The 17,439-nt window shown below is 42.3% G+C and overlaps 2 protein-coding genes across 4 annotated transcripts in view; one reads left to right on the forward strand and one right to left on the reverse strand.

Annotated features, from left to right (window-relative positions):
• abtb2b (ankyrin repeat and BTB (POZ) domain containing 2b) overlaps positions 1–13,752 on the forward strand; it is a 42,542-nt gene extending 28,790 nt beyond the window's left edge. The window contains exons 3-17 of the mRNA XM_034686803.1: positions 1,102–1,312; positions 7,050–7,202; positions 7,684–7,849; positions 7,994–8,083; positions 8,291–8,392; positions 8,572–8,668; positions 9,485–9,620; positions 10,125–10,402; positions 10,494–10,672; positions 10,786–10,891; positions 11,064–11,166; positions 11,256–11,343; positions 11,507–11,575; positions 12,187–12,300; positions 12,522–13,752. Coding sequence (XP_034542694.1) covers positions 1,102–1,312; positions 7,050–7,202; positions 7,684–7,849; positions 7,994–8,083; positions 8,291–8,392; positions 8,572–8,668; positions 9,485–9,620; positions 10,125–10,402; positions 10,494–10,672; positions 10,786–10,891; positions 11,064–11,166; positions 11,256–11,343; positions 11,507–11,575; positions 12,187–12,300; positions 12,522–12,755 — 2,126 coding nt within the window. The 3' untranslated portion in view covers positions 12,756–13,752. The remainder of the gene's footprint in view (positions 1–1,101; positions 1,313–7,049; positions 7,203–7,683; positions 7,850–7,993; positions 8,084–8,290; positions 8,393–8,571; positions 8,669–9,484; positions 9,621–10,124; positions 10,403–10,493; positions 10,673–10,785; positions 10,892–11,063; positions 11,167–11,255; positions 11,344–11,506; positions 11,576–12,186; positions 12,301–12,521) is intronic.
• Positions 13,753–14,082: 330 nt separating this feature from the next.
• Positions 14,083–17,439, reverse strand: part of LOC117815097 (serine/threonine-protein kinase BRSK2) — a 194,449-nt gene continuing 191,092 nt past the window's right edge. For 2 of the 3 annotated variants that reach the window (XM_034686790.1, XM_034686791.1), the window contains one exon: positions 15,657–16,878. In XM_034686790.1, coding sequence (XP_034542681.1) covers positions 16,706–16,878 — 173 coding nt within the window. In that variant the 3' untranslated portion in view covers positions 15,657–16,705. Of the gene's footprint in view, positions 16,879–17,439 lie in introns of all 3 variants that reach the window. The other variant, XM_034686792.1, reaches the window with a different exon arrangement.

The raw sequence follows: 17,439 nt of genomic DNA on the forward strand, positions 1-17,439 counted from the left end.
TTAGGCTAGAATTCCTGGGAGACCTCCTGGAGGGGTTGCTGGTAGTGGTTGACACAATGGAGGCCCTTCAGCCTTAAGTGGGGGGCACCTCACTATAACCCCCCTCGATGTACCCCCTAATATAGACCTACACATACACACTCATAAGACCCCCAAAGACCCCCAAACCCCAAAGCCTTGCCTCCCACTCACAGTCTTCCACTCACAGTAATCTGGTTAGAAATTAACCCTGTGGTAATTATGCTAAATGAGCGTTACACGATCCGAAGTTCAACCTGGCCTGTCTCCATCGTGCTGCCCCTCCTCCACATCCTCTCCTTGTGACAACTGATATTTTGTCTTTCTACTTGACCAAGTGGTCAAGCACTCAGATGTTATCTACAAACTCTACTCCTTGCAGTCCTTCACAGTTGTTTTTTTGTTCTTTGACTATATCCATGTGTATTGTCTTCAATAAAGTTTTATATAGTAAAACGAACAGTTTTATCTGAACTGGCTCTCATCCAGCTGCACATGGTTGTTCACTTGGCCCAAAGTGTGGGTGGATGAATCCTCTGATAAGCTGCATATTTTGTATGTCTGCTTCTCAGTATAGCAGAGTTTTCATCCAAGAGGCATTTGATACACATTTAGACTTTACCACTTAATCACAGATCTTAACCTTGGTTTTATCACATGTCTAACACCCACAGTTCCACCTTCTCAAGCTGAGTGCTGTGATTGAAATCCATCAATACAGAAACAGTTGAACAGTTCATTGGAGCCTGTGATCAACTGTCTCTTAGCCCATTAACTCCTTCAGTGGTTAGAGATGAATGGCTGTTTAGACTGGCCGTCTAGCTGTGCTCAATGATAATGACACTACTAATGGCAAACACCTCTAGAGACTTAGAGAGTGGAATAATGAGTGAAGGGAGGCTGGAAGTAAGTGGTTTTTAAAAAGGGGAAATCCAGTTTGATTAGGAGCCAACAGTGTTTATAATGAGCACTGGGAACTCTTGTTGAGGTTTTCTTTAAATGTCAACTTGACTTTTTTAGGACCAGTGATTTGATACCGGATTAAAATTTAACAAAATCTTTCTCCCATCTTCTTTGTTCCAGGTGACTTGGTTTCTCGCGCCATGCACCACATGCAGCGCCTCAGCTCAGTGCGTCCAGGACTGAGCCCTGCACGCCACGCCCGTCCCCAGCAGCCCGTGTCCTGGTCGCCAGACGCCCTCCACACCCTGTACTACTTCCTGCGCTGCCCACAAATGGAGTCCATGGAGAATCCCAACTTGGATCCCCCACGCATGGCACTTAGCAAAGAGAGGTGGGAGTCATGCATGAACAAACAAGCTTTTTCTTAAAGCTTTCCAAAGTCTATCACAGGAAGTGAAGTCACTGTTCTCATCCTACTGATACATGCTATGTGGGGATTCATCCTCGGAAAGTTAATTTCAGTACTATCAGTATTCTTCATCTTTAATTTAACATTTTCTGCCTTTCAGACCAGAGCTTTGACAAATACACAAACATCCACAAATCAACAAATAGAAGCTAATCAAGTCAACCCCTGTTTCCCAGACCACCTTTCTTCTTCAGTCATTTTAAATACTTTGGCTCTCTGGTCATTGAAGTGTTAATTTTCTGTAGGTAAATGACAGGTAGGCGAAGGCTCCAGGTGCTAACGTCAGCCTCATACGAGGGTGATTTGCACCTTCGGAACATTAATTAGATTGAAGACTAGTGGTTAAAGAGATTTTAAGAGGTGCTAATGGTCTGTAATTCTGCTCTGGTCTCTTTAGATCCACCCCAGGCTGCCTTTGTAGAACAATTACAGTAATTCTTGTCTCTTTTTTCAGTCCAGAGACAGTTACTTTTTTTTTTGCAGCCTGAATGTAAAATAGCACTTTACATTAACATTTCATTTTAATATTTTGGTTAAGGTAGTATACCTGACCTTTTTCATGATTTGTTTAATGAGTCTCAGGAAATTAAGTTTTATTTTATTGGGTTTCCATAGAAATGAACTGTAAACATGAACTGAGTCATGTTTCTTTTCTTCCAAAAGAAATGTATTAAACCTGTTAAGACATCAGTTTGCATGACGCATACTTTCTGTAATGATGTTATTCTGCAGTTAAATGATGTGAAGGCCTTGTGCAAACAGTTAATGTAAGATTATTAGTTTAAAATGTGTGAGAGATAGACAAGCACTCACAGCTTTCTCACACATCTGGGTTCAGAAAAACACAGACACGTGTCAAGTGTGTGTTTGTGTTACATAAATACACACACACACACACACACACACACACACACACACACACACACACACACACACACACACACACACACACACACACACACACACACACACACACACACACCAGAGTAGGTATATGTACCCAGCATGTCCGTAGAAAGGCGTTAAATATTTGTAATGGTTAATTACACTTCATACACTGATCCATGAAGGCCTGTCCAAGGGAGCTCTCAAGCTTACAAATTGGAGGCAGCTTTCCAACATTGTGTGTTCAGTTCACATTATTAATGTGATTGTTTGTTTGTTTTCCCCCGTTAATGTGCTAACCCCAAGTTATTATAAGGGTATGGTATGTTTACTAAAGCATGTTTTTTTTACATGTTTCGCTACAAACTTTGCCAAATTGGCATATTTTCTTACATCAACACACACACACTCATACGCAGATGCACACAGCCAGCTGGCTCCCATACATTTAATAACAAACAGACATGGTGTGAGCGAGCAAAGGTGGGCTCCTCATTAGAATCAAAGAGAAGTGAACAGTAAATATGCGCCCCTCTCTTCCTTGTCCTGGCTGTTTCTTCCAACTCCTCAGATGTTTTCATGATGGATGTATATCAGCTTGCTTTATGAGTGCAGGATGAATTGATTTAGCATCATGATATACAGTATTCATATGAACATGTGGGACTTACTTTTTTTTCCCTGTAAGATCTCCTGATGTGCCTATATATGTTTCTATGTCTGCCTGTGTGTAATGTGTCAATGTTAGCATGACCGACTCAGGTGGTAGAATACAGCAGTGCAAACCTGGCAGTGATTACCGCGTGAGCACCTGGTAATGACATAGACTTCTTTCCTTCGATGGGCCTCTCAGTCTTTGGGACTCACCCTCTATTGAAAGCTTTATAGAAGTCTTCGGTGGAAACCCAAAACCACCAAATCTGTGTGGGCCACATCATTAAATATTTTCAGAAGCCTGGCAAGAGCCTTATTGCAGAATCCTCGGCACAGGAAGAGATGCCCTTTTCGTTTTGATCCTTTAAAACCGGTACGCAGACATAGCTGTTACTGATTGTGTTGACAGACACCAGAGTCTACTTATGTTTGCCTTTACTATCAGCTCTAAAGCCAGAACATATCGAAAGACAACTTCTCTGAGAGCTGAGAGTCATTAACTTATTATTTTAATGGTAGAATCACTCACCACCAAAAGGGCTGACTCCCAAACTCCAAGCTGAAGAGACCACCCCAAACCTTCTGCTCTCCTCAGCAGATGGAAGGGAGCACTAATAGATAGATGTGTTACTGCGATAAGAAGAAGCCACTTGGGCTCACTTCTAACCACAGATACATCTGATATGGTAACGTCCCCTCTATATGGAGCCTTTATGAGAGTAATCTGACTCTAGATCAGTGGTTAGCCTTGACCCTTTGGAGCACATAGTGGGGTCTGCTTTAAGACCTCATTGAGGTTTCTTAACTATATGAACTCACTCACATTGGTTTCAGGTTATAGGACACACAGGACATATGGGGATGTTGTGATTTTGCCTCCTGTGGAGAGAAAGTCTTTATATTTTATGTTGTAAAGTTCAAACACACCTGAGCATGATTTGATCTGAACAGCCAGGTGCTGCTGAGAAAGCTGCCATGAATCAGATCCAACATTTATATCTGTGTGTGTGTGAACATGTGTGGGAGAGTTTGTGTTTGTGTGTCTGTGTGTGTCTACATCCCGCTGTTCTCAGAGTGGAGCCTTAGCATGTCGGGTCACCAGGCTAGCCAGAAGTGCTATCTAGTTTCAGTGTTAACAGGCGTCTCAGCTTTGATGTCACGCTGACCCTCTGATGGGGCTGAAGTTTGTGTTTCAGGCTGAGGGGCATAACCCAGGCACAGGGGTCAGATGAGAGGGGTATGGGGAGCAATAAAGGTACATGGGGACAGGGTTTTTTTTTTTAGAAGAGAAGGAGCAATGAATTGTGGGATGGGGCCAGGGCTTCATGGTCCATCTGTCTGGAGTCATGGGCCACTGGCAAAGGTGTACACACACATATGGCCTCTGTTCCTGTTCCTGTCTTTATACAACCCGTCAAGAACATACACATGCAAAGACACACACAGAGTCACACACCTTTGTTAATTAGAATGAAACTGCAGCCAGAAGTTTTTTTTTAAACCCATTATTTCTGTAAAGAGATCCCTGCCTTGATAATTATTCAAAGCTTTTTTTGCAAAATAAACTTTCACTTCCTAAATAATGGGCTGTAAAATAATCACATATAGGATGCAGAAAATGTCTCTAATGGATCAGTGACAATTACATGTTAAAAGCCTGATGGGGTTGTTCTGAGTTGCGTTAGTTCTGGATTATTCGCAGTGCCATGTGCGTGCCTGGAAGCAAGCATGCAGCAAATGATCCTCATTTGCCTCGTGGCAAGGAGGACGGACACAGACACAGACACATGCACAAACACACTCACACACAACCCAATTTGTGTTGAGTGAAGCCCATTTAGACAAATACATTGATTCCAAAGCCCCTCCTCACCTCAACCTGCCTTCCTTATCACTCTACACCCGCAGCACTGTCTCGAAACTGCGACCCAACCCCCGTCTTCGTCAAGATACATCCCACCTGCCTTCCAGCCGTTCCACAAACACTTAAACCCTCTTTATACGCATCTATCAGACCCATTTAGCCACTCCTGCTCCTCCTCTATCCCATCAGCCCCCTTGCCTGCTTGTTAACCGTCACGCCTCAGTGACAGCAGGGTCCTCCTTCTGACTGATCTCAGACTGATAAACAGCTTAAAAATCTGACTGAAAAGCCAGGAGATAAAACGGAGAGAGCTGAGAAAGCAGGTTTATCTGCTGACAATTTGAATGTCTTGTTATTCAACACAATAAAGTCAATGTAGATGTGTAGTGCCAACGGAAACAGATCAGTCTCTTTTATAAAATGTGAAAGGTTTTATTTGTCATCAAATTTGATTTCCTTGATTGAGTGAAAATCTTTTCAACCTCTTCAAAAGATAAGGAAATTAAAAGACGGACCTTTGAAAAAATGTATTAGGACTTACTTATGATTCATTTTGACATAAAATAGTCACTGAAGTTATTAAAAGTCGACTTATTCTGGGTATTGTCAGTAATAAAATAGAAGAGCATATCCGGTTCAGTAACCTTTATAGAAAGATTATGAACAGCACTCATTACCTTTATGTTCAGGCAGAAAAAAACATGACGTTTATTGAGTTACATTCTACATTAAAAAATTATTATTCAAATGTATCAAACAAAATGAACAAACTGTACTTCACTGTAGGTATTACTAACCAAGCACTTGTGAATAAGATGAAGAGCTGCTATATAGAAGGAGCTGCTCTATAGGAAACCACAGGTAGCTGCTTAAAGTAAGCCCAGTGAGGAGAATAAATAGCACTGCAGGGGTCCCACTGCTCATTAACAGTAACTAAATTTCCTTCTGAGCTACACGATTATATACCGCTCAATGCTCCATCTGTATTCATGAATTGCATTATAGTGTTTGCACCTCCTCAGAACAAAGGTAAAGCCACTGCTAAGAATAACATCACAGCAGGAGAAAGGCAGCTTAGTAACTCCTGATAACATGGAGACAGTGTCCAAACAATCATTAACACACTTTGGTTCAGGCACCAGAGAAATGAAAGCAAACAACAATCGCACTGCCAGTAATGTGTCATTGTTCACAGGAACATTCAATGCACATATGGTGAGAGAAAGGCAAAGACAAGAAAGGATTAATACCAGATAAACAGCCAGGTTGCAGATAGCCATATAATCAGCTGTGCTTTCTAAAGGGTTTCAGAAGGATGATTACAGGAGGACAAAGACGAGGCAGAAAAAGAGAGCAATTAAATAATCCAGATGACTTTTAGAATGCCACGTTCACAAATACCACAGCAGACCGACTGTTCTGCTCTCTGTAAGTCCTCCACTCATGTTTACTCCACTGTCTCTCATGACATTTGTCTTCTCTCAGGCTCGAGTCCATCTGTTCTATTTTCCTCCTTTTTCATTTTCTAAGTTTCACTGACTTTTCTATTCTATGACTTGTTTTTTTGGAGTGGCTTTTGATCAGAGAGTGTCTGATAACAATACAAGGGTGCTGTACCTTCTGTCTGCTCCCTTAGGTGTTTTATTGTGCTACAGCTGGTTTAAAAATAGACTGATTATTCAGAAGCCACTGCAGGGTTTTGTTTATCAAACTGTAGAGCAGATGAAGTCACAGTTCTGTTCTCATCTCCCATCACAACTTACAGACACTGATGTCTGACTGCACCACCTGGAAACTCAAATAGAAACTCTGATTACTCATATATAGTTTATTGTGTGTATGTGAGCAGGTGTGGTGACTGTAAAAGAAAACGTATATGGTGTATAAAAGATGGTAAATGTGTGTGGTTAGAGGAGGTGAGGTGCTGTGTGTTTAAATGTGACTCACTGTACACTGGTCAGGCTGAGGGGAAGTACACCCAGACATGTGTAAGTCATCTGGTTGAAGACGGTTTATGAGTTCCCTATCAGCATGACGGCATCATGACTGAAGAAATCCCCCACTCTGCGCTGAGATCACAAAGTTTAATACACACAGAACTTGGACTGTATTTATAAAATCAGCTGCTCATGTACACACTGAGTTATCTTATTTATACAAACAACTGAATCAAGATATTCTCTTGTATACACACAATTCTCTGCCAAACATGTCCAAGAACAGACATAACGTTATTCATCTTTTTTCTTCGTACAGGCCGTTCCTGTTGCTACCACCTCTGATGGAGTGGATGAGAGTGGCCATAGTTCACGCTGAGCATCGCAAGAGTCTGTTGGTGGACAGTGATGATGTCAGACAGACCGCCAGGCTGCTCCTTTCGGGACTTGACTGTGAACCAAGACAGCTGAAGTAAATAAGAAAACACACACACAGAGCTGGTCTACCCTTCTGGATTCCTATACTGGCTTTAGTCAGATAGATGGACACATAAACATAATCCAGATAACATTTGATTCAAGTATTTATGAGTCCAACTTTGTGGTAATGAGGTCTTCTTTATAGCTGAACAGACCTAATAGCTTGGACCATGTTGAGCTTTCAAACTTTTCCTATAACCCAAGCACTATAGGCTTCTGATTTAATCGGTTCTCCGTATAAATAATTACACACTGTCTACAGGAGATTAATGTCTGTTTGCTAACTGTAACTGGCTCATTAACCTCTTTATAAAGTGTACAATTAAAGGAAAAAGCTAGATGTAAATGTTCATTACTCTGTCTTTAATTTGTTTGGGGGAGAAATGTAGGAGTGCCTTCTCAGATTCAGCTTCTCTCCCTGAAGGTATATTGGTCATTTATTAATCATTATTCTTTATCTCTGTCTGTTTCAGGCCTGAGTGTTGCTTTAGCTCCTTCAAGCGTCTGGACTCCAGAGCGGCCACGGACAAGTTCCATCTCGACTTGGGTTTTCGGATGCTCAATTGTGGACGTACCGATCTCATTGGTCAAGCCATCGGTCTGCTGGGGCCAGACGGGGTCAACAGCATGGATGACCAGGTAGGACCGCCCAACCTATGTCTCTATATTCTATGCATGGGGTATTTTGAAAGGAAAATAAAATTAGCTTAATTTGTGTTTCATAGTTAATTTTGCGTTTCCTCCCATTCATGTGTTGATCTACTTTCTGTGTTAATCTCTCAGGGTATGACTCCTCTGATGTATGCCTGTGCAGCTGGAGATGAGGCTTTAGTCCAGATGTTGATCGATGCTGGGGCCAACCTTGATGTGGCGGTAAATATGCTTCAACAATTTCAACATATGGACACACTTATTCAAATATAAAGGTTAAGTTATCAACATGTACTCAGGGGAGGTGAATCAGCTTTAAATCATCCACACCCACAGAGACTGTAGTGCATTTATTATGATTCCAAATGTCCTCTGAGAGGATCATATTTATATTTTTGGATTTAACACTGATTCGTTCTTTTCTTCCAGGTTCCCCCTTGTTCCCCGAAGCACCCCTCTGTACATCCTGACAGTCGACACTGGGCTGCTCTCACTTTTGCTGTGCTGCATGGACACATCTCTGTAGTGCAGGTAAGAAAAACACATGCACACATGTAGAAACTTGAATGCAGGTTGTCCTACATAGTCCTAAGCTAAACAATTTCCCCATCAAAAGTTGAGTGACATATGTGAGGTCAGAGGTCAGTCCATAAATGAGTTACAGGATGTCAAACACTGCTCAGTATAACAGATGTGGTTTGTATCCACAGCTCCTGTTGGATGCAGGGGCCAACGTGGAGGGGGCAGCGGTCCGTAACGGGCAGGAGAGCACAGCAGACACTCCGTTGCAGCTGGCTTCGGCAGCAGGTGGGAAAACACATGCACACACTTAAAAACCCACATACATACACACTGCACTATGCTGCAATATAAAATAAGGCACAGCTGATGATAGAGGGCTGTCCTACATACATTTGACCCGAGCTCTGATCTGATTTATAGTGATCAAGATACAGCCTGCTGCAAGCAGAAAGATGCCATGGGTCAAACTAAGGAAGAGATAAATGACTGCTGTTAAGACTTTCTGCAAATTAGCTCATGATGATTCTCATAATTATCAGTTACTTGTACAGCAGTGTACTACATGGCTGAAGGACCACCAAGAGTAGCACAGGATTGAGTTATGAATGACACATTGGCTGGAGGAATGAGGAAATGAAAGGGTAAATGAAGGCACAGTGAAAGCGGGGAGTGCTGCCTGTGGTTGTTTAGAAGCCTCTGGGCAGCATTCCTCTGTGGGATCATCTAAAAGCCACACATAACTGTAGTAAAAGAGACACATGCTGTACACAGCAGCAGTAAGCTTGTAAATACTGCCTGATATGAATGTGTTTGTTTGTTTGAAAACATGAGATAGAGTCATTAAAATTTGCCCCAGTTGTAAAAGGTAATTTGTGGGTTTAACCACTATACAGCAAAGAAAGAAGACATCAAGAGGATAATACGCTGATGAATTATAGAACAGGCTTTTAAAACCCCTTTAAAAGGACCATATAGAATGTAGTGACAAAAGGGAAAATAAAAGGAGGAGAGGATACTAAGATATTAGTGGTGTTCATTGTTTTTATGTCTCATTTATATGTTCAAGAGCTGAATGTAATTTATTGTATATTTGCTTCTCAGGCAACTATGAGATGGTGAGTTTACTCCTGGCTCGAGGTGCAGACCCCTTATCAAAGACCCACGATGGAAATGCCCTGACTTCATCCCTCTATGAAGACATGAACTGCTTCAGTCATGCAGCAGCACACGGACACAGGTATGTAGTGCTCAGTCTGACCTGAAGACAGCGTGTTGTAAACAGATGCTCCTGACATACTGTCTGCTTCTGGCCTCTGAGCTACAGAGGAGAAAGTAATGCAGAAAAAAATAACACTAAGTCAGTTATCTATCATACCTGACCTGCGTCTGTGCTCAAGCTTTTAGCGAAGATTTATCCTTTTATCATGTGGTAACATTCAGGACCTTGACAGTATGAAAGGGTCTCTTTCTACTCAAAGTCCATCTGTCTTTGAACACCAACTGGCAGTGTAAACCTCTCCACCTGTTCACTGTGTGGATGTGTGAACACAATGTAGACTTAACACTTCACATTCCACCGTGAGGGTGACAGATTATGTAATCAGAGAGGAGGCTACAGGGTCACAGAAATGGAAGTATGTGTTGCAGTTTGGATATTATTAATGCCTTTTTTGCTTTCTTCCCTCACTTCCTTCCCTGTCTTCTTTCTTTGTCCCCTTCTTCCTCTCATTTATCTTGTCAGAAACGTGCTGAGAAAGCTACTGACTCAGCCCCAGCAAGTCAAAGAGGATGTCCTGTCTCTGGAGGAGATCTTAGCTGAGGGGGTGGAGGGTGAGGAGGTCGGGATATGCCCTTTCCTCCCTCTCTCTCCTCTCCCCACTCCTTCCTCCGGACCAGGGGCTCAGCCTGAGGTAGCTATAGCACGACTCTGCAAGGCTAGGATGAAGGCTCTGCAAGAGGCTAGCTACTACAGTGCTGAGCACGGATACCTGGATGTCACCATGGAGCTGAGAGCCTTAGGTACCTATCAGACAGCAAGAGGAGGATTTGCTTACTTTTTGAAATGTGCCTTATTTGAAAACCTAACGTACTTATTTCTCTTCTTTCCTAGGTGTCCCATGGAAACTACACGTGTGGCTGGAATCTCTGCGATGTGCCCAGCTGCAGTCCAGGACAGGGGTAACACTCTCTCTCCTTAGAGAGTTCACCACCATCAGAGAGGAGGACTACTGTGGGGAGCTTGTTACTGTAGGCCTGCCCCTGATGTTCAACATCTTACGGACTTCCAAGGTATAATGAAACATCAACTGTGTTTGCTTGTTCTCCTCCTCATGTTATCAGCAAGACCTGAGTTTAGAAGTGTGAAATAACTCCCCCCTCCCTGCTCTGTCACTTTCCTCCAGAACGATGCCATCATTCAGCAGTTGGCGACTATTTTTAGTCACTGCTTCGGCCCGGCACCTCTCCCAGCCGTCCCTGATAAGAAGACAACTCTTTCAGCACAGTTGGGTAAGCAAACTATGACTCGGACGCATAAATAGCTCTGATTTTAGAGTAGATGACACTAACGGCTTAATATTAACAAGCCAAGATTACTTTGATAAGACACACAAGTGATGGATGAGTGTTCAGACTCAAAGGGAATGAAGTTGTAATGAGGTGCTTCTATGATCTCCAACAGACCCTCACTTCCTGAATAACCAGGAAATGTCAGATGTGACGTTCGTGGTTGAGGGGAAACCATTCTACGGTCACAGAGTCCTTCTGATCACAGCTTCAGACAGGTGAGGGCACAGTCCACACAGGAACATACAATCACCCACAGCCTGGTTCATGACTTTTCTAAGCGTCTGTACTCTTTGTTTGCTTTTAGATTCAAGTCATTGCTGGCGTCATCTGGACCAGATGGAGGCCCTAACAAGCAGATCGAGATCAGTGATGTCAAGTACAGCATTTTCCAGGTAACAGACCTCTTTACTACCTGATGAGAATTTTTTGGTCAACGTTACTTTATTAAAAAGCTGGAAACATAATTGGTCATCCTGTCATTGGACATACTGTGTACATCATTTAGTCCAACTACTGTACTGACCTGGCTCTAAACAAGACCTTTGACCTCTGCAGATAATGATGTCATACCTGTACTGTGGAGGAACAGAGTCCCTGAAAGTAAACGTGCCTGAGCTGCTGGAGGTGAGCATTACTTCATATGTGTCATATCCCAGCTGTTCACAGTGCAGACAGTGTAATTAACTCTGAGGTGATAGAACATGACTGTTGTGAGGTGATTACTTTGAACTGAAAGTGTAGGATTTGGTAGAGAGTCCATGAATCTTCATGAAAACACCACCTTCTGCCCCACTGTGCCTCTCCATATGCACCTACACTGTAGTTTCCTGCATTCCGCTTCTCACAGTGAGAACATTTTGACTTTTTGAGATGCTTTATGATTGCAGTGTACATTTACAGCATCTCAGATATTTTTAATGGAGTTCTTACTTCATGATCGCATCAATGCCCTGTAGCGCCCTATTTATAACTAGTCAAAGCACAACAGCATCCAATTACCTATTGCTAAGTAAATTTCTCTCAAAAACTCATATTCTTCATTGTAGATCAACGTTTTTACAGGCCGCATAAAACGCAGCAAACGTTTTACTGACTGTTTTTTCACCCAGATGATTATCGATAAGTTTACACGAATGAGAGCTGATAAAATCCCCCTTCACTGCTGCTGTCCTTGTGACATTGAATGAAAGTCATTATTCTCTAACGTCAACATGTTTTTGTGTATTGTCCTGCAGTTATTATCTGCTGCCAGTCTGTTCCAGCTGGGGGTGCTACAAAGACACTGTGAACTCGTGTGCTCTCAGCTCATCAACCATGAAAATGCAGTCAGCATCTATAAGACTGCCAAGGTAACACATACACTGAGAGGCCTGGATCAATCTGTACTGTTATGTTAACTATACAAATGAGATATCATATTCTGAACTATGCTCTAAAACTCTGTAATTAAATGTTTTAAACTAATACTAAAGAACTGAAATGACTGATACAATAGGTTTCTTTGCACTTAATTTTTTTTCTCCATTTGGCAACAACATCTAACCGTTACTGTGTCCTCTCTTTCTCTCAGGTCCATGGTTCAGCAGAGTTGAGCTCGTTCTGTGAAGGTTACTTTTTACAGCAGATGCCAGCTCTACTGGAGAGAGAGGCCTTCAGGACCCTGCTGTTAGGACCTCCTGCTGTCCGACAAGGAAACAACTCCACCTCTAGCCTGGTTCACAGTCGGGGAGACTCACCGATGGAGGAGCTGGAGGCCACCCTGGCTCAACGACTACGCTCTCTGCACGTCACCTCCAGAGTCTGAGGACAAGAAGACAGCTGCTGAGGATAAAAAACAGAATTAAGCGCAACGTGGCAGTGGGAGCAGAAGTCTGCTTTTATCACTGATATGGGATAATATCTGAAAAGCTGCCTGTATACTTTGAGTTCAGATGTTTACCTACGTCTGGTGACAAGCAGCTTCCTCTAAACTTTGACACTGGGACATTGGCCAGTGCTATATCTCATTCTGTCAACATGTCAGTGTTTCATATTTTGTGCCACAAATGCCAACTTGCCATTTTTTTTGCAGTGTACAGCACGTTTATAAACTAGAGAATTGGACAATTTGATGCTTTTTCTCCAAGGCTCAGGAAGCTGGAAGAAGAAGCAACAGTTGGATCAACAGGTGAGAGCTCTGAGCTATGAAACACTGCTGCCCTCTAGTGGACAGAACTGGCAAATTGAATAAGTGTCATGGAGGATTGGGATCAACACACCCTCCTGTTTCTGACTGAAGCTAAGTGGAGCAAAAAATAGACTGATACAAACAGTAAAGAACCACGTGAGGGGGCCATGCTGGACTTTTGGCCCTCTTCAGTTTAATAATGCAGAGTGGAAGGAGGAAAACTCTGTGCCTCCAGTATTGATGTAAGCTTTGGATTAACAAGTATACTTTTGATGTAACTGTATGTTTTTATTTTCTATTTTTAAAAAGTATGACCGCAGAAGCAGAACACTTAGTGAAGAGTGGACATTTTGGACATTTTCTATTTAATGAGGAAAAAAGATGTGAGATTATTTATCGGGGTGTTCCCTTTCTATTTTGTTTTTTAATCCAAGCAAATTAATAATATTATTGTTAAAAAATTGCTTTTGCATAGCTGTTTTTTTCCAGGTACATTAACAGTTCATGAAGCTTATGTATGCTGAGGTTCTAATGCTTCTACAGAGGTACAGCAGCCAAACCAGACATGGGATTTTGGATGACATAATGTCTGCTTTAATGCTGAGTATTGTAATAAACCTGGTAAACAAGCTTTTTCATTTGACTTGTGCACATTATTCCAAACATGTATTGCTTTTGTAGGAAGGTATGCACTTACCTATAATACAAGATTACTTTGACTTGCACATGCACTGATCTACGACATATAACAGTCATTACATGTTCAATAAAATGAGTAAAATAAGTTCATAATTTAAGAAAATACAAGAGAGGTATAGTGAGAACATTATAATGACAAGAAAAAGTATAACTACATTAAATAATTGTAACTGTATATAGTTTACCACTGAGAAAACCCTAAACATATCCTTGGCTCAGGCCCACACTTACCCACACATGTAGGCTCAAAGAAGTTAAACAAAGACACCATAGCTTAATGAGTTTATTTGTTTCAGCACTGAAGATGCTCACAGTTATTTGATATGGGGATTACATCAGTCAGTTTTGTTCCTGCTCTGTCAACAGACCCGCTCTGGGCCTCAGAATGATCACATGTCCTTGGTGCTGCTAGCTTCCCATTGTAGAAAACAGAAAGAAGGGTGAACAATAGGGTATTGCTTTGTGTTTGTGTACTGGTATCCCCTCACTGCGCCTCTTCCACCCAAACAGGTGAAGAGAGCTCAGACCTCTGAGCCTTCCAGAGAGAGGTACAGAGTAAAGGAAGCATCGTTCAAAGACGTTGTGCACAAGATATGAGGAGGAGGAGGAGGAGAGAGGGAGGAGGGGTAAGTTTAGCCAGTGTGGGGAATAATAAAAAATAAGAAGGCTGAAAATAAAAGCAGAGAGGGTGAAAAGTAAGGAGCAGAGGGGGAGTTTAAAACTTTGAAAGGTAGATTTTGTGGAGAGAGAGAGAGAGAGAGAGAGAGAGAGAGAGAGAGAGAGAGAGAGAGAGAGAGAGAGAGAGAGAGAGGAGCAATGAAGGCTGAGAGAAGGAGAGAGTTTGGCATGGAATATGAACACTAAAGCCATGCAAAGAAAAGCTCATGTTTGACATGCACACAGCAATACAAGCTAAAAGCATAGAGCAGGAATCCCCAGCACGGTTGAGAAGACAATCAACCCCCACGGTTTGTCTGTCTATTTACAAAGAGAAGAAGAAGATCAGGATCTGTGGCGTCCTTCTCCTCAGGCCTGGCCTACAAGCACGATAATATGAAACTGACAAATATCAATAGAAGAGCATATTCCCTCTCCAAAAAGAGGCTAAGACTACATTCTTAAATTACTGGTAAATCATTTTTTCCCCAAGAGTTCCCACAAGTTCTCTTTCCCTCCACACAGAGGTCAGGGAAAAGAGAATTTGTGATTTGTCCATGTTCACATAATTTGTTAAATTCAAAACAAAAAAAAGTTGTATTTTTTTCTTCAAATGTTGCCCCGTTTACGAACACACAAGAGGGTAATAAATAACATTCAACTGACCTAACAGCTTTGTTCATATAAATAGCCAAGTTATAATAAATTAGGAAATCCAACAGTGAGATGAACAAACATGAATAAATAAGGACAAAAATACAAAAATATCCACAGTTGCATTTATCACGTCATCATTTTTTTGTTCCTCTACTCCTACTGCTGGTATGTGAGTCTAAGAGAGAGGTATAGATGGAAAAACCCAAAGACAAAGTGCTGCAGATTACACAAACAGGAATGTTTGGATCATTATTAGGTCATTCAAACAGAGACAGAAATGATCATGTAACAAAAATACACAGAAGATTTCAAAAGAACATTGATGTGGCAGGCGCAGGTTTACCAACCCGACCCTATGGTATCTAAACATAGTGTCACAACTAGACATTTCATTTTTTTTACATAAGAAATGATATCAGTCTGTACAACAGAATAGATCATTCATTTTAAATACCCACATGCCCACCCACGTCCCTCCCCCCAACCCCATACTATCATATCATCTCACCCACTGACCCCCTCTGCCCTGTTCTGCTCTCACCCTGCTCCTCTCTGAAATCACAATTCCAGTCCATTTTGCAGCAATAGTGTCAAGTCTAATAAATTCAGTTAGTATTTTAAACCCAGTTCTTCACAAATAAAGTACATTAAAAAGCAAAGAAATACAATCCAGCAAGCATCCACGTCGGCTGTTTGGGCGTCCAAGAAACTCCTCCCCCTTCTCTCCTCCTACGAATCAGTCAGTGTGTCTTCTTTTCGTTGTTCATGTTTTTGTTCAAACATCCCAGAGTTTTCAGTGCATACTGGACCTGTGCGTGTATGCATCTTTATGTTTTCTGTGTGTGAAGAGTCTCGTTGTGAAATGCTTATTTCCAAATTATGAATGCTCCTTGAGAAGGGGAAAAGGCTGGAGAGGAGGGTGTGCATTCTTGTTTCATCAGGATGTGTGTATTACTTGTGCACAGGTGTGTGTTTGTGTGTTTCTCAGATGGGAGGGTAGGGAGGGAGGGGGGGGGGACTAAAGGTATTTTCATCTACTTCTACTGCCAGAGGTGGGAAAAGAGGGCTCAGAGGGAGATGAAGGCAGAAGTCTGCATGAAGGGTCTGTTTCCATGGTAACCCCCACCCTCGCGGCGCACCTCTAAAAGCAGTCCTCCGTCAATAAATGTCCGTATCTCTCTGCACGCTCAAGGGGTGGAGGGGTTGGTTGAAGGAGGGTTGGCGGAACGGGGAGCAGGAGGAGGGGCTTAATAGGTTTTCTGGATAATTCCTGGTATCAGAAACAAGTCAGGTCATCACACAGGTTAGCAGCACGGGAGCAGAAAACACAGCACAGGTGATTGATGGTCAGGGTACGGGGGGGATGATGATGGTGGGTAATGTAAGGAAGGACAGGACTGTGTTTGTGATGGATGTGCAGTATGCTCTTTGCAAAATATCACTTTGATTCTGTTAATATATTTCTATCTAAATAATTTCATCTTAAAAAAATGTCCATAAATGATTATGTACATCCAGCTGTTAACAAAGATACTCTCTGTTCTTCTGGCTCATAGAGATACTGAAATTGGTTTTTAAGCTTCCTCCGGCGTCCCCACAGATGCCAGCGACAACCTGGCTTTGTCTCGGCCCGCTGTGGGGCATTTGGTGTCATTGTTTTCGGGCTCGTGCCTCCGGACATGCATGGGCGAGGGGCAGCGCTTGGTGGGTGTGCCAGAGGAGTACGGCACCTGTCCGTTCTTCTCGTCTGAAAAAAGTTGTTTTATTACGTCAAAGAAGTTACTCAATGGGCTGCCTAGGTACAAAGAGTGGAAGAGGAGAGGACAAAAAAAAGGGGGAAAAGAGAAGAAAGAGAACAAACAAACTAATGAACAAAGGATAGAGACGACACTAACACGGGTAAGACAGAGCAGGCAGAGGCGGGGAGGAGGAGGAGGACAGGCAGACAGCAAGGATGAGAACTGCTGGGGCAGCCACGCTGAGATTGTAATGTCTAAGTTCCTGAAAAACATGCACATGTCAGCACGACCAATGAAAACACACAAGTGTCTTTTTAACCTAACAGATGGAGCAAATTAAGAGGCTGAATGATACTCAATTGAAGTTATTTTGTAGCTAAGCTCTATGATGACAACAAGTAAGCATTACGCTCCAGTGCAGGTCTGGCCAGCCAAAAGCAGGGCAGATGATGGAGAGGAGACCATGAGAAAGCTTGATGCTTCAAGACAAAGTTAAAGAATGAGCGTCTCTTCTCATTTTGGCAGATCGAATCATTTGTAAAGTTGTTACGGATGTTATTAAAGCACTG

Source organism: Notolabrus celidotus, chromosome 6 (genome assembly GCF_009762535.1).
Source record: "Notolabrus celidotus isolate fNotCel1 chromosome 6, fNotCel1.pri, whole genome shotgun sequence".
Classification (NCBI taxonomy): domain Eukaryota; kingdom Metazoa; phylum Chordata; class Actinopteri; order Labriformes; family Labridae; genus Notolabrus; species Notolabrus celidotus.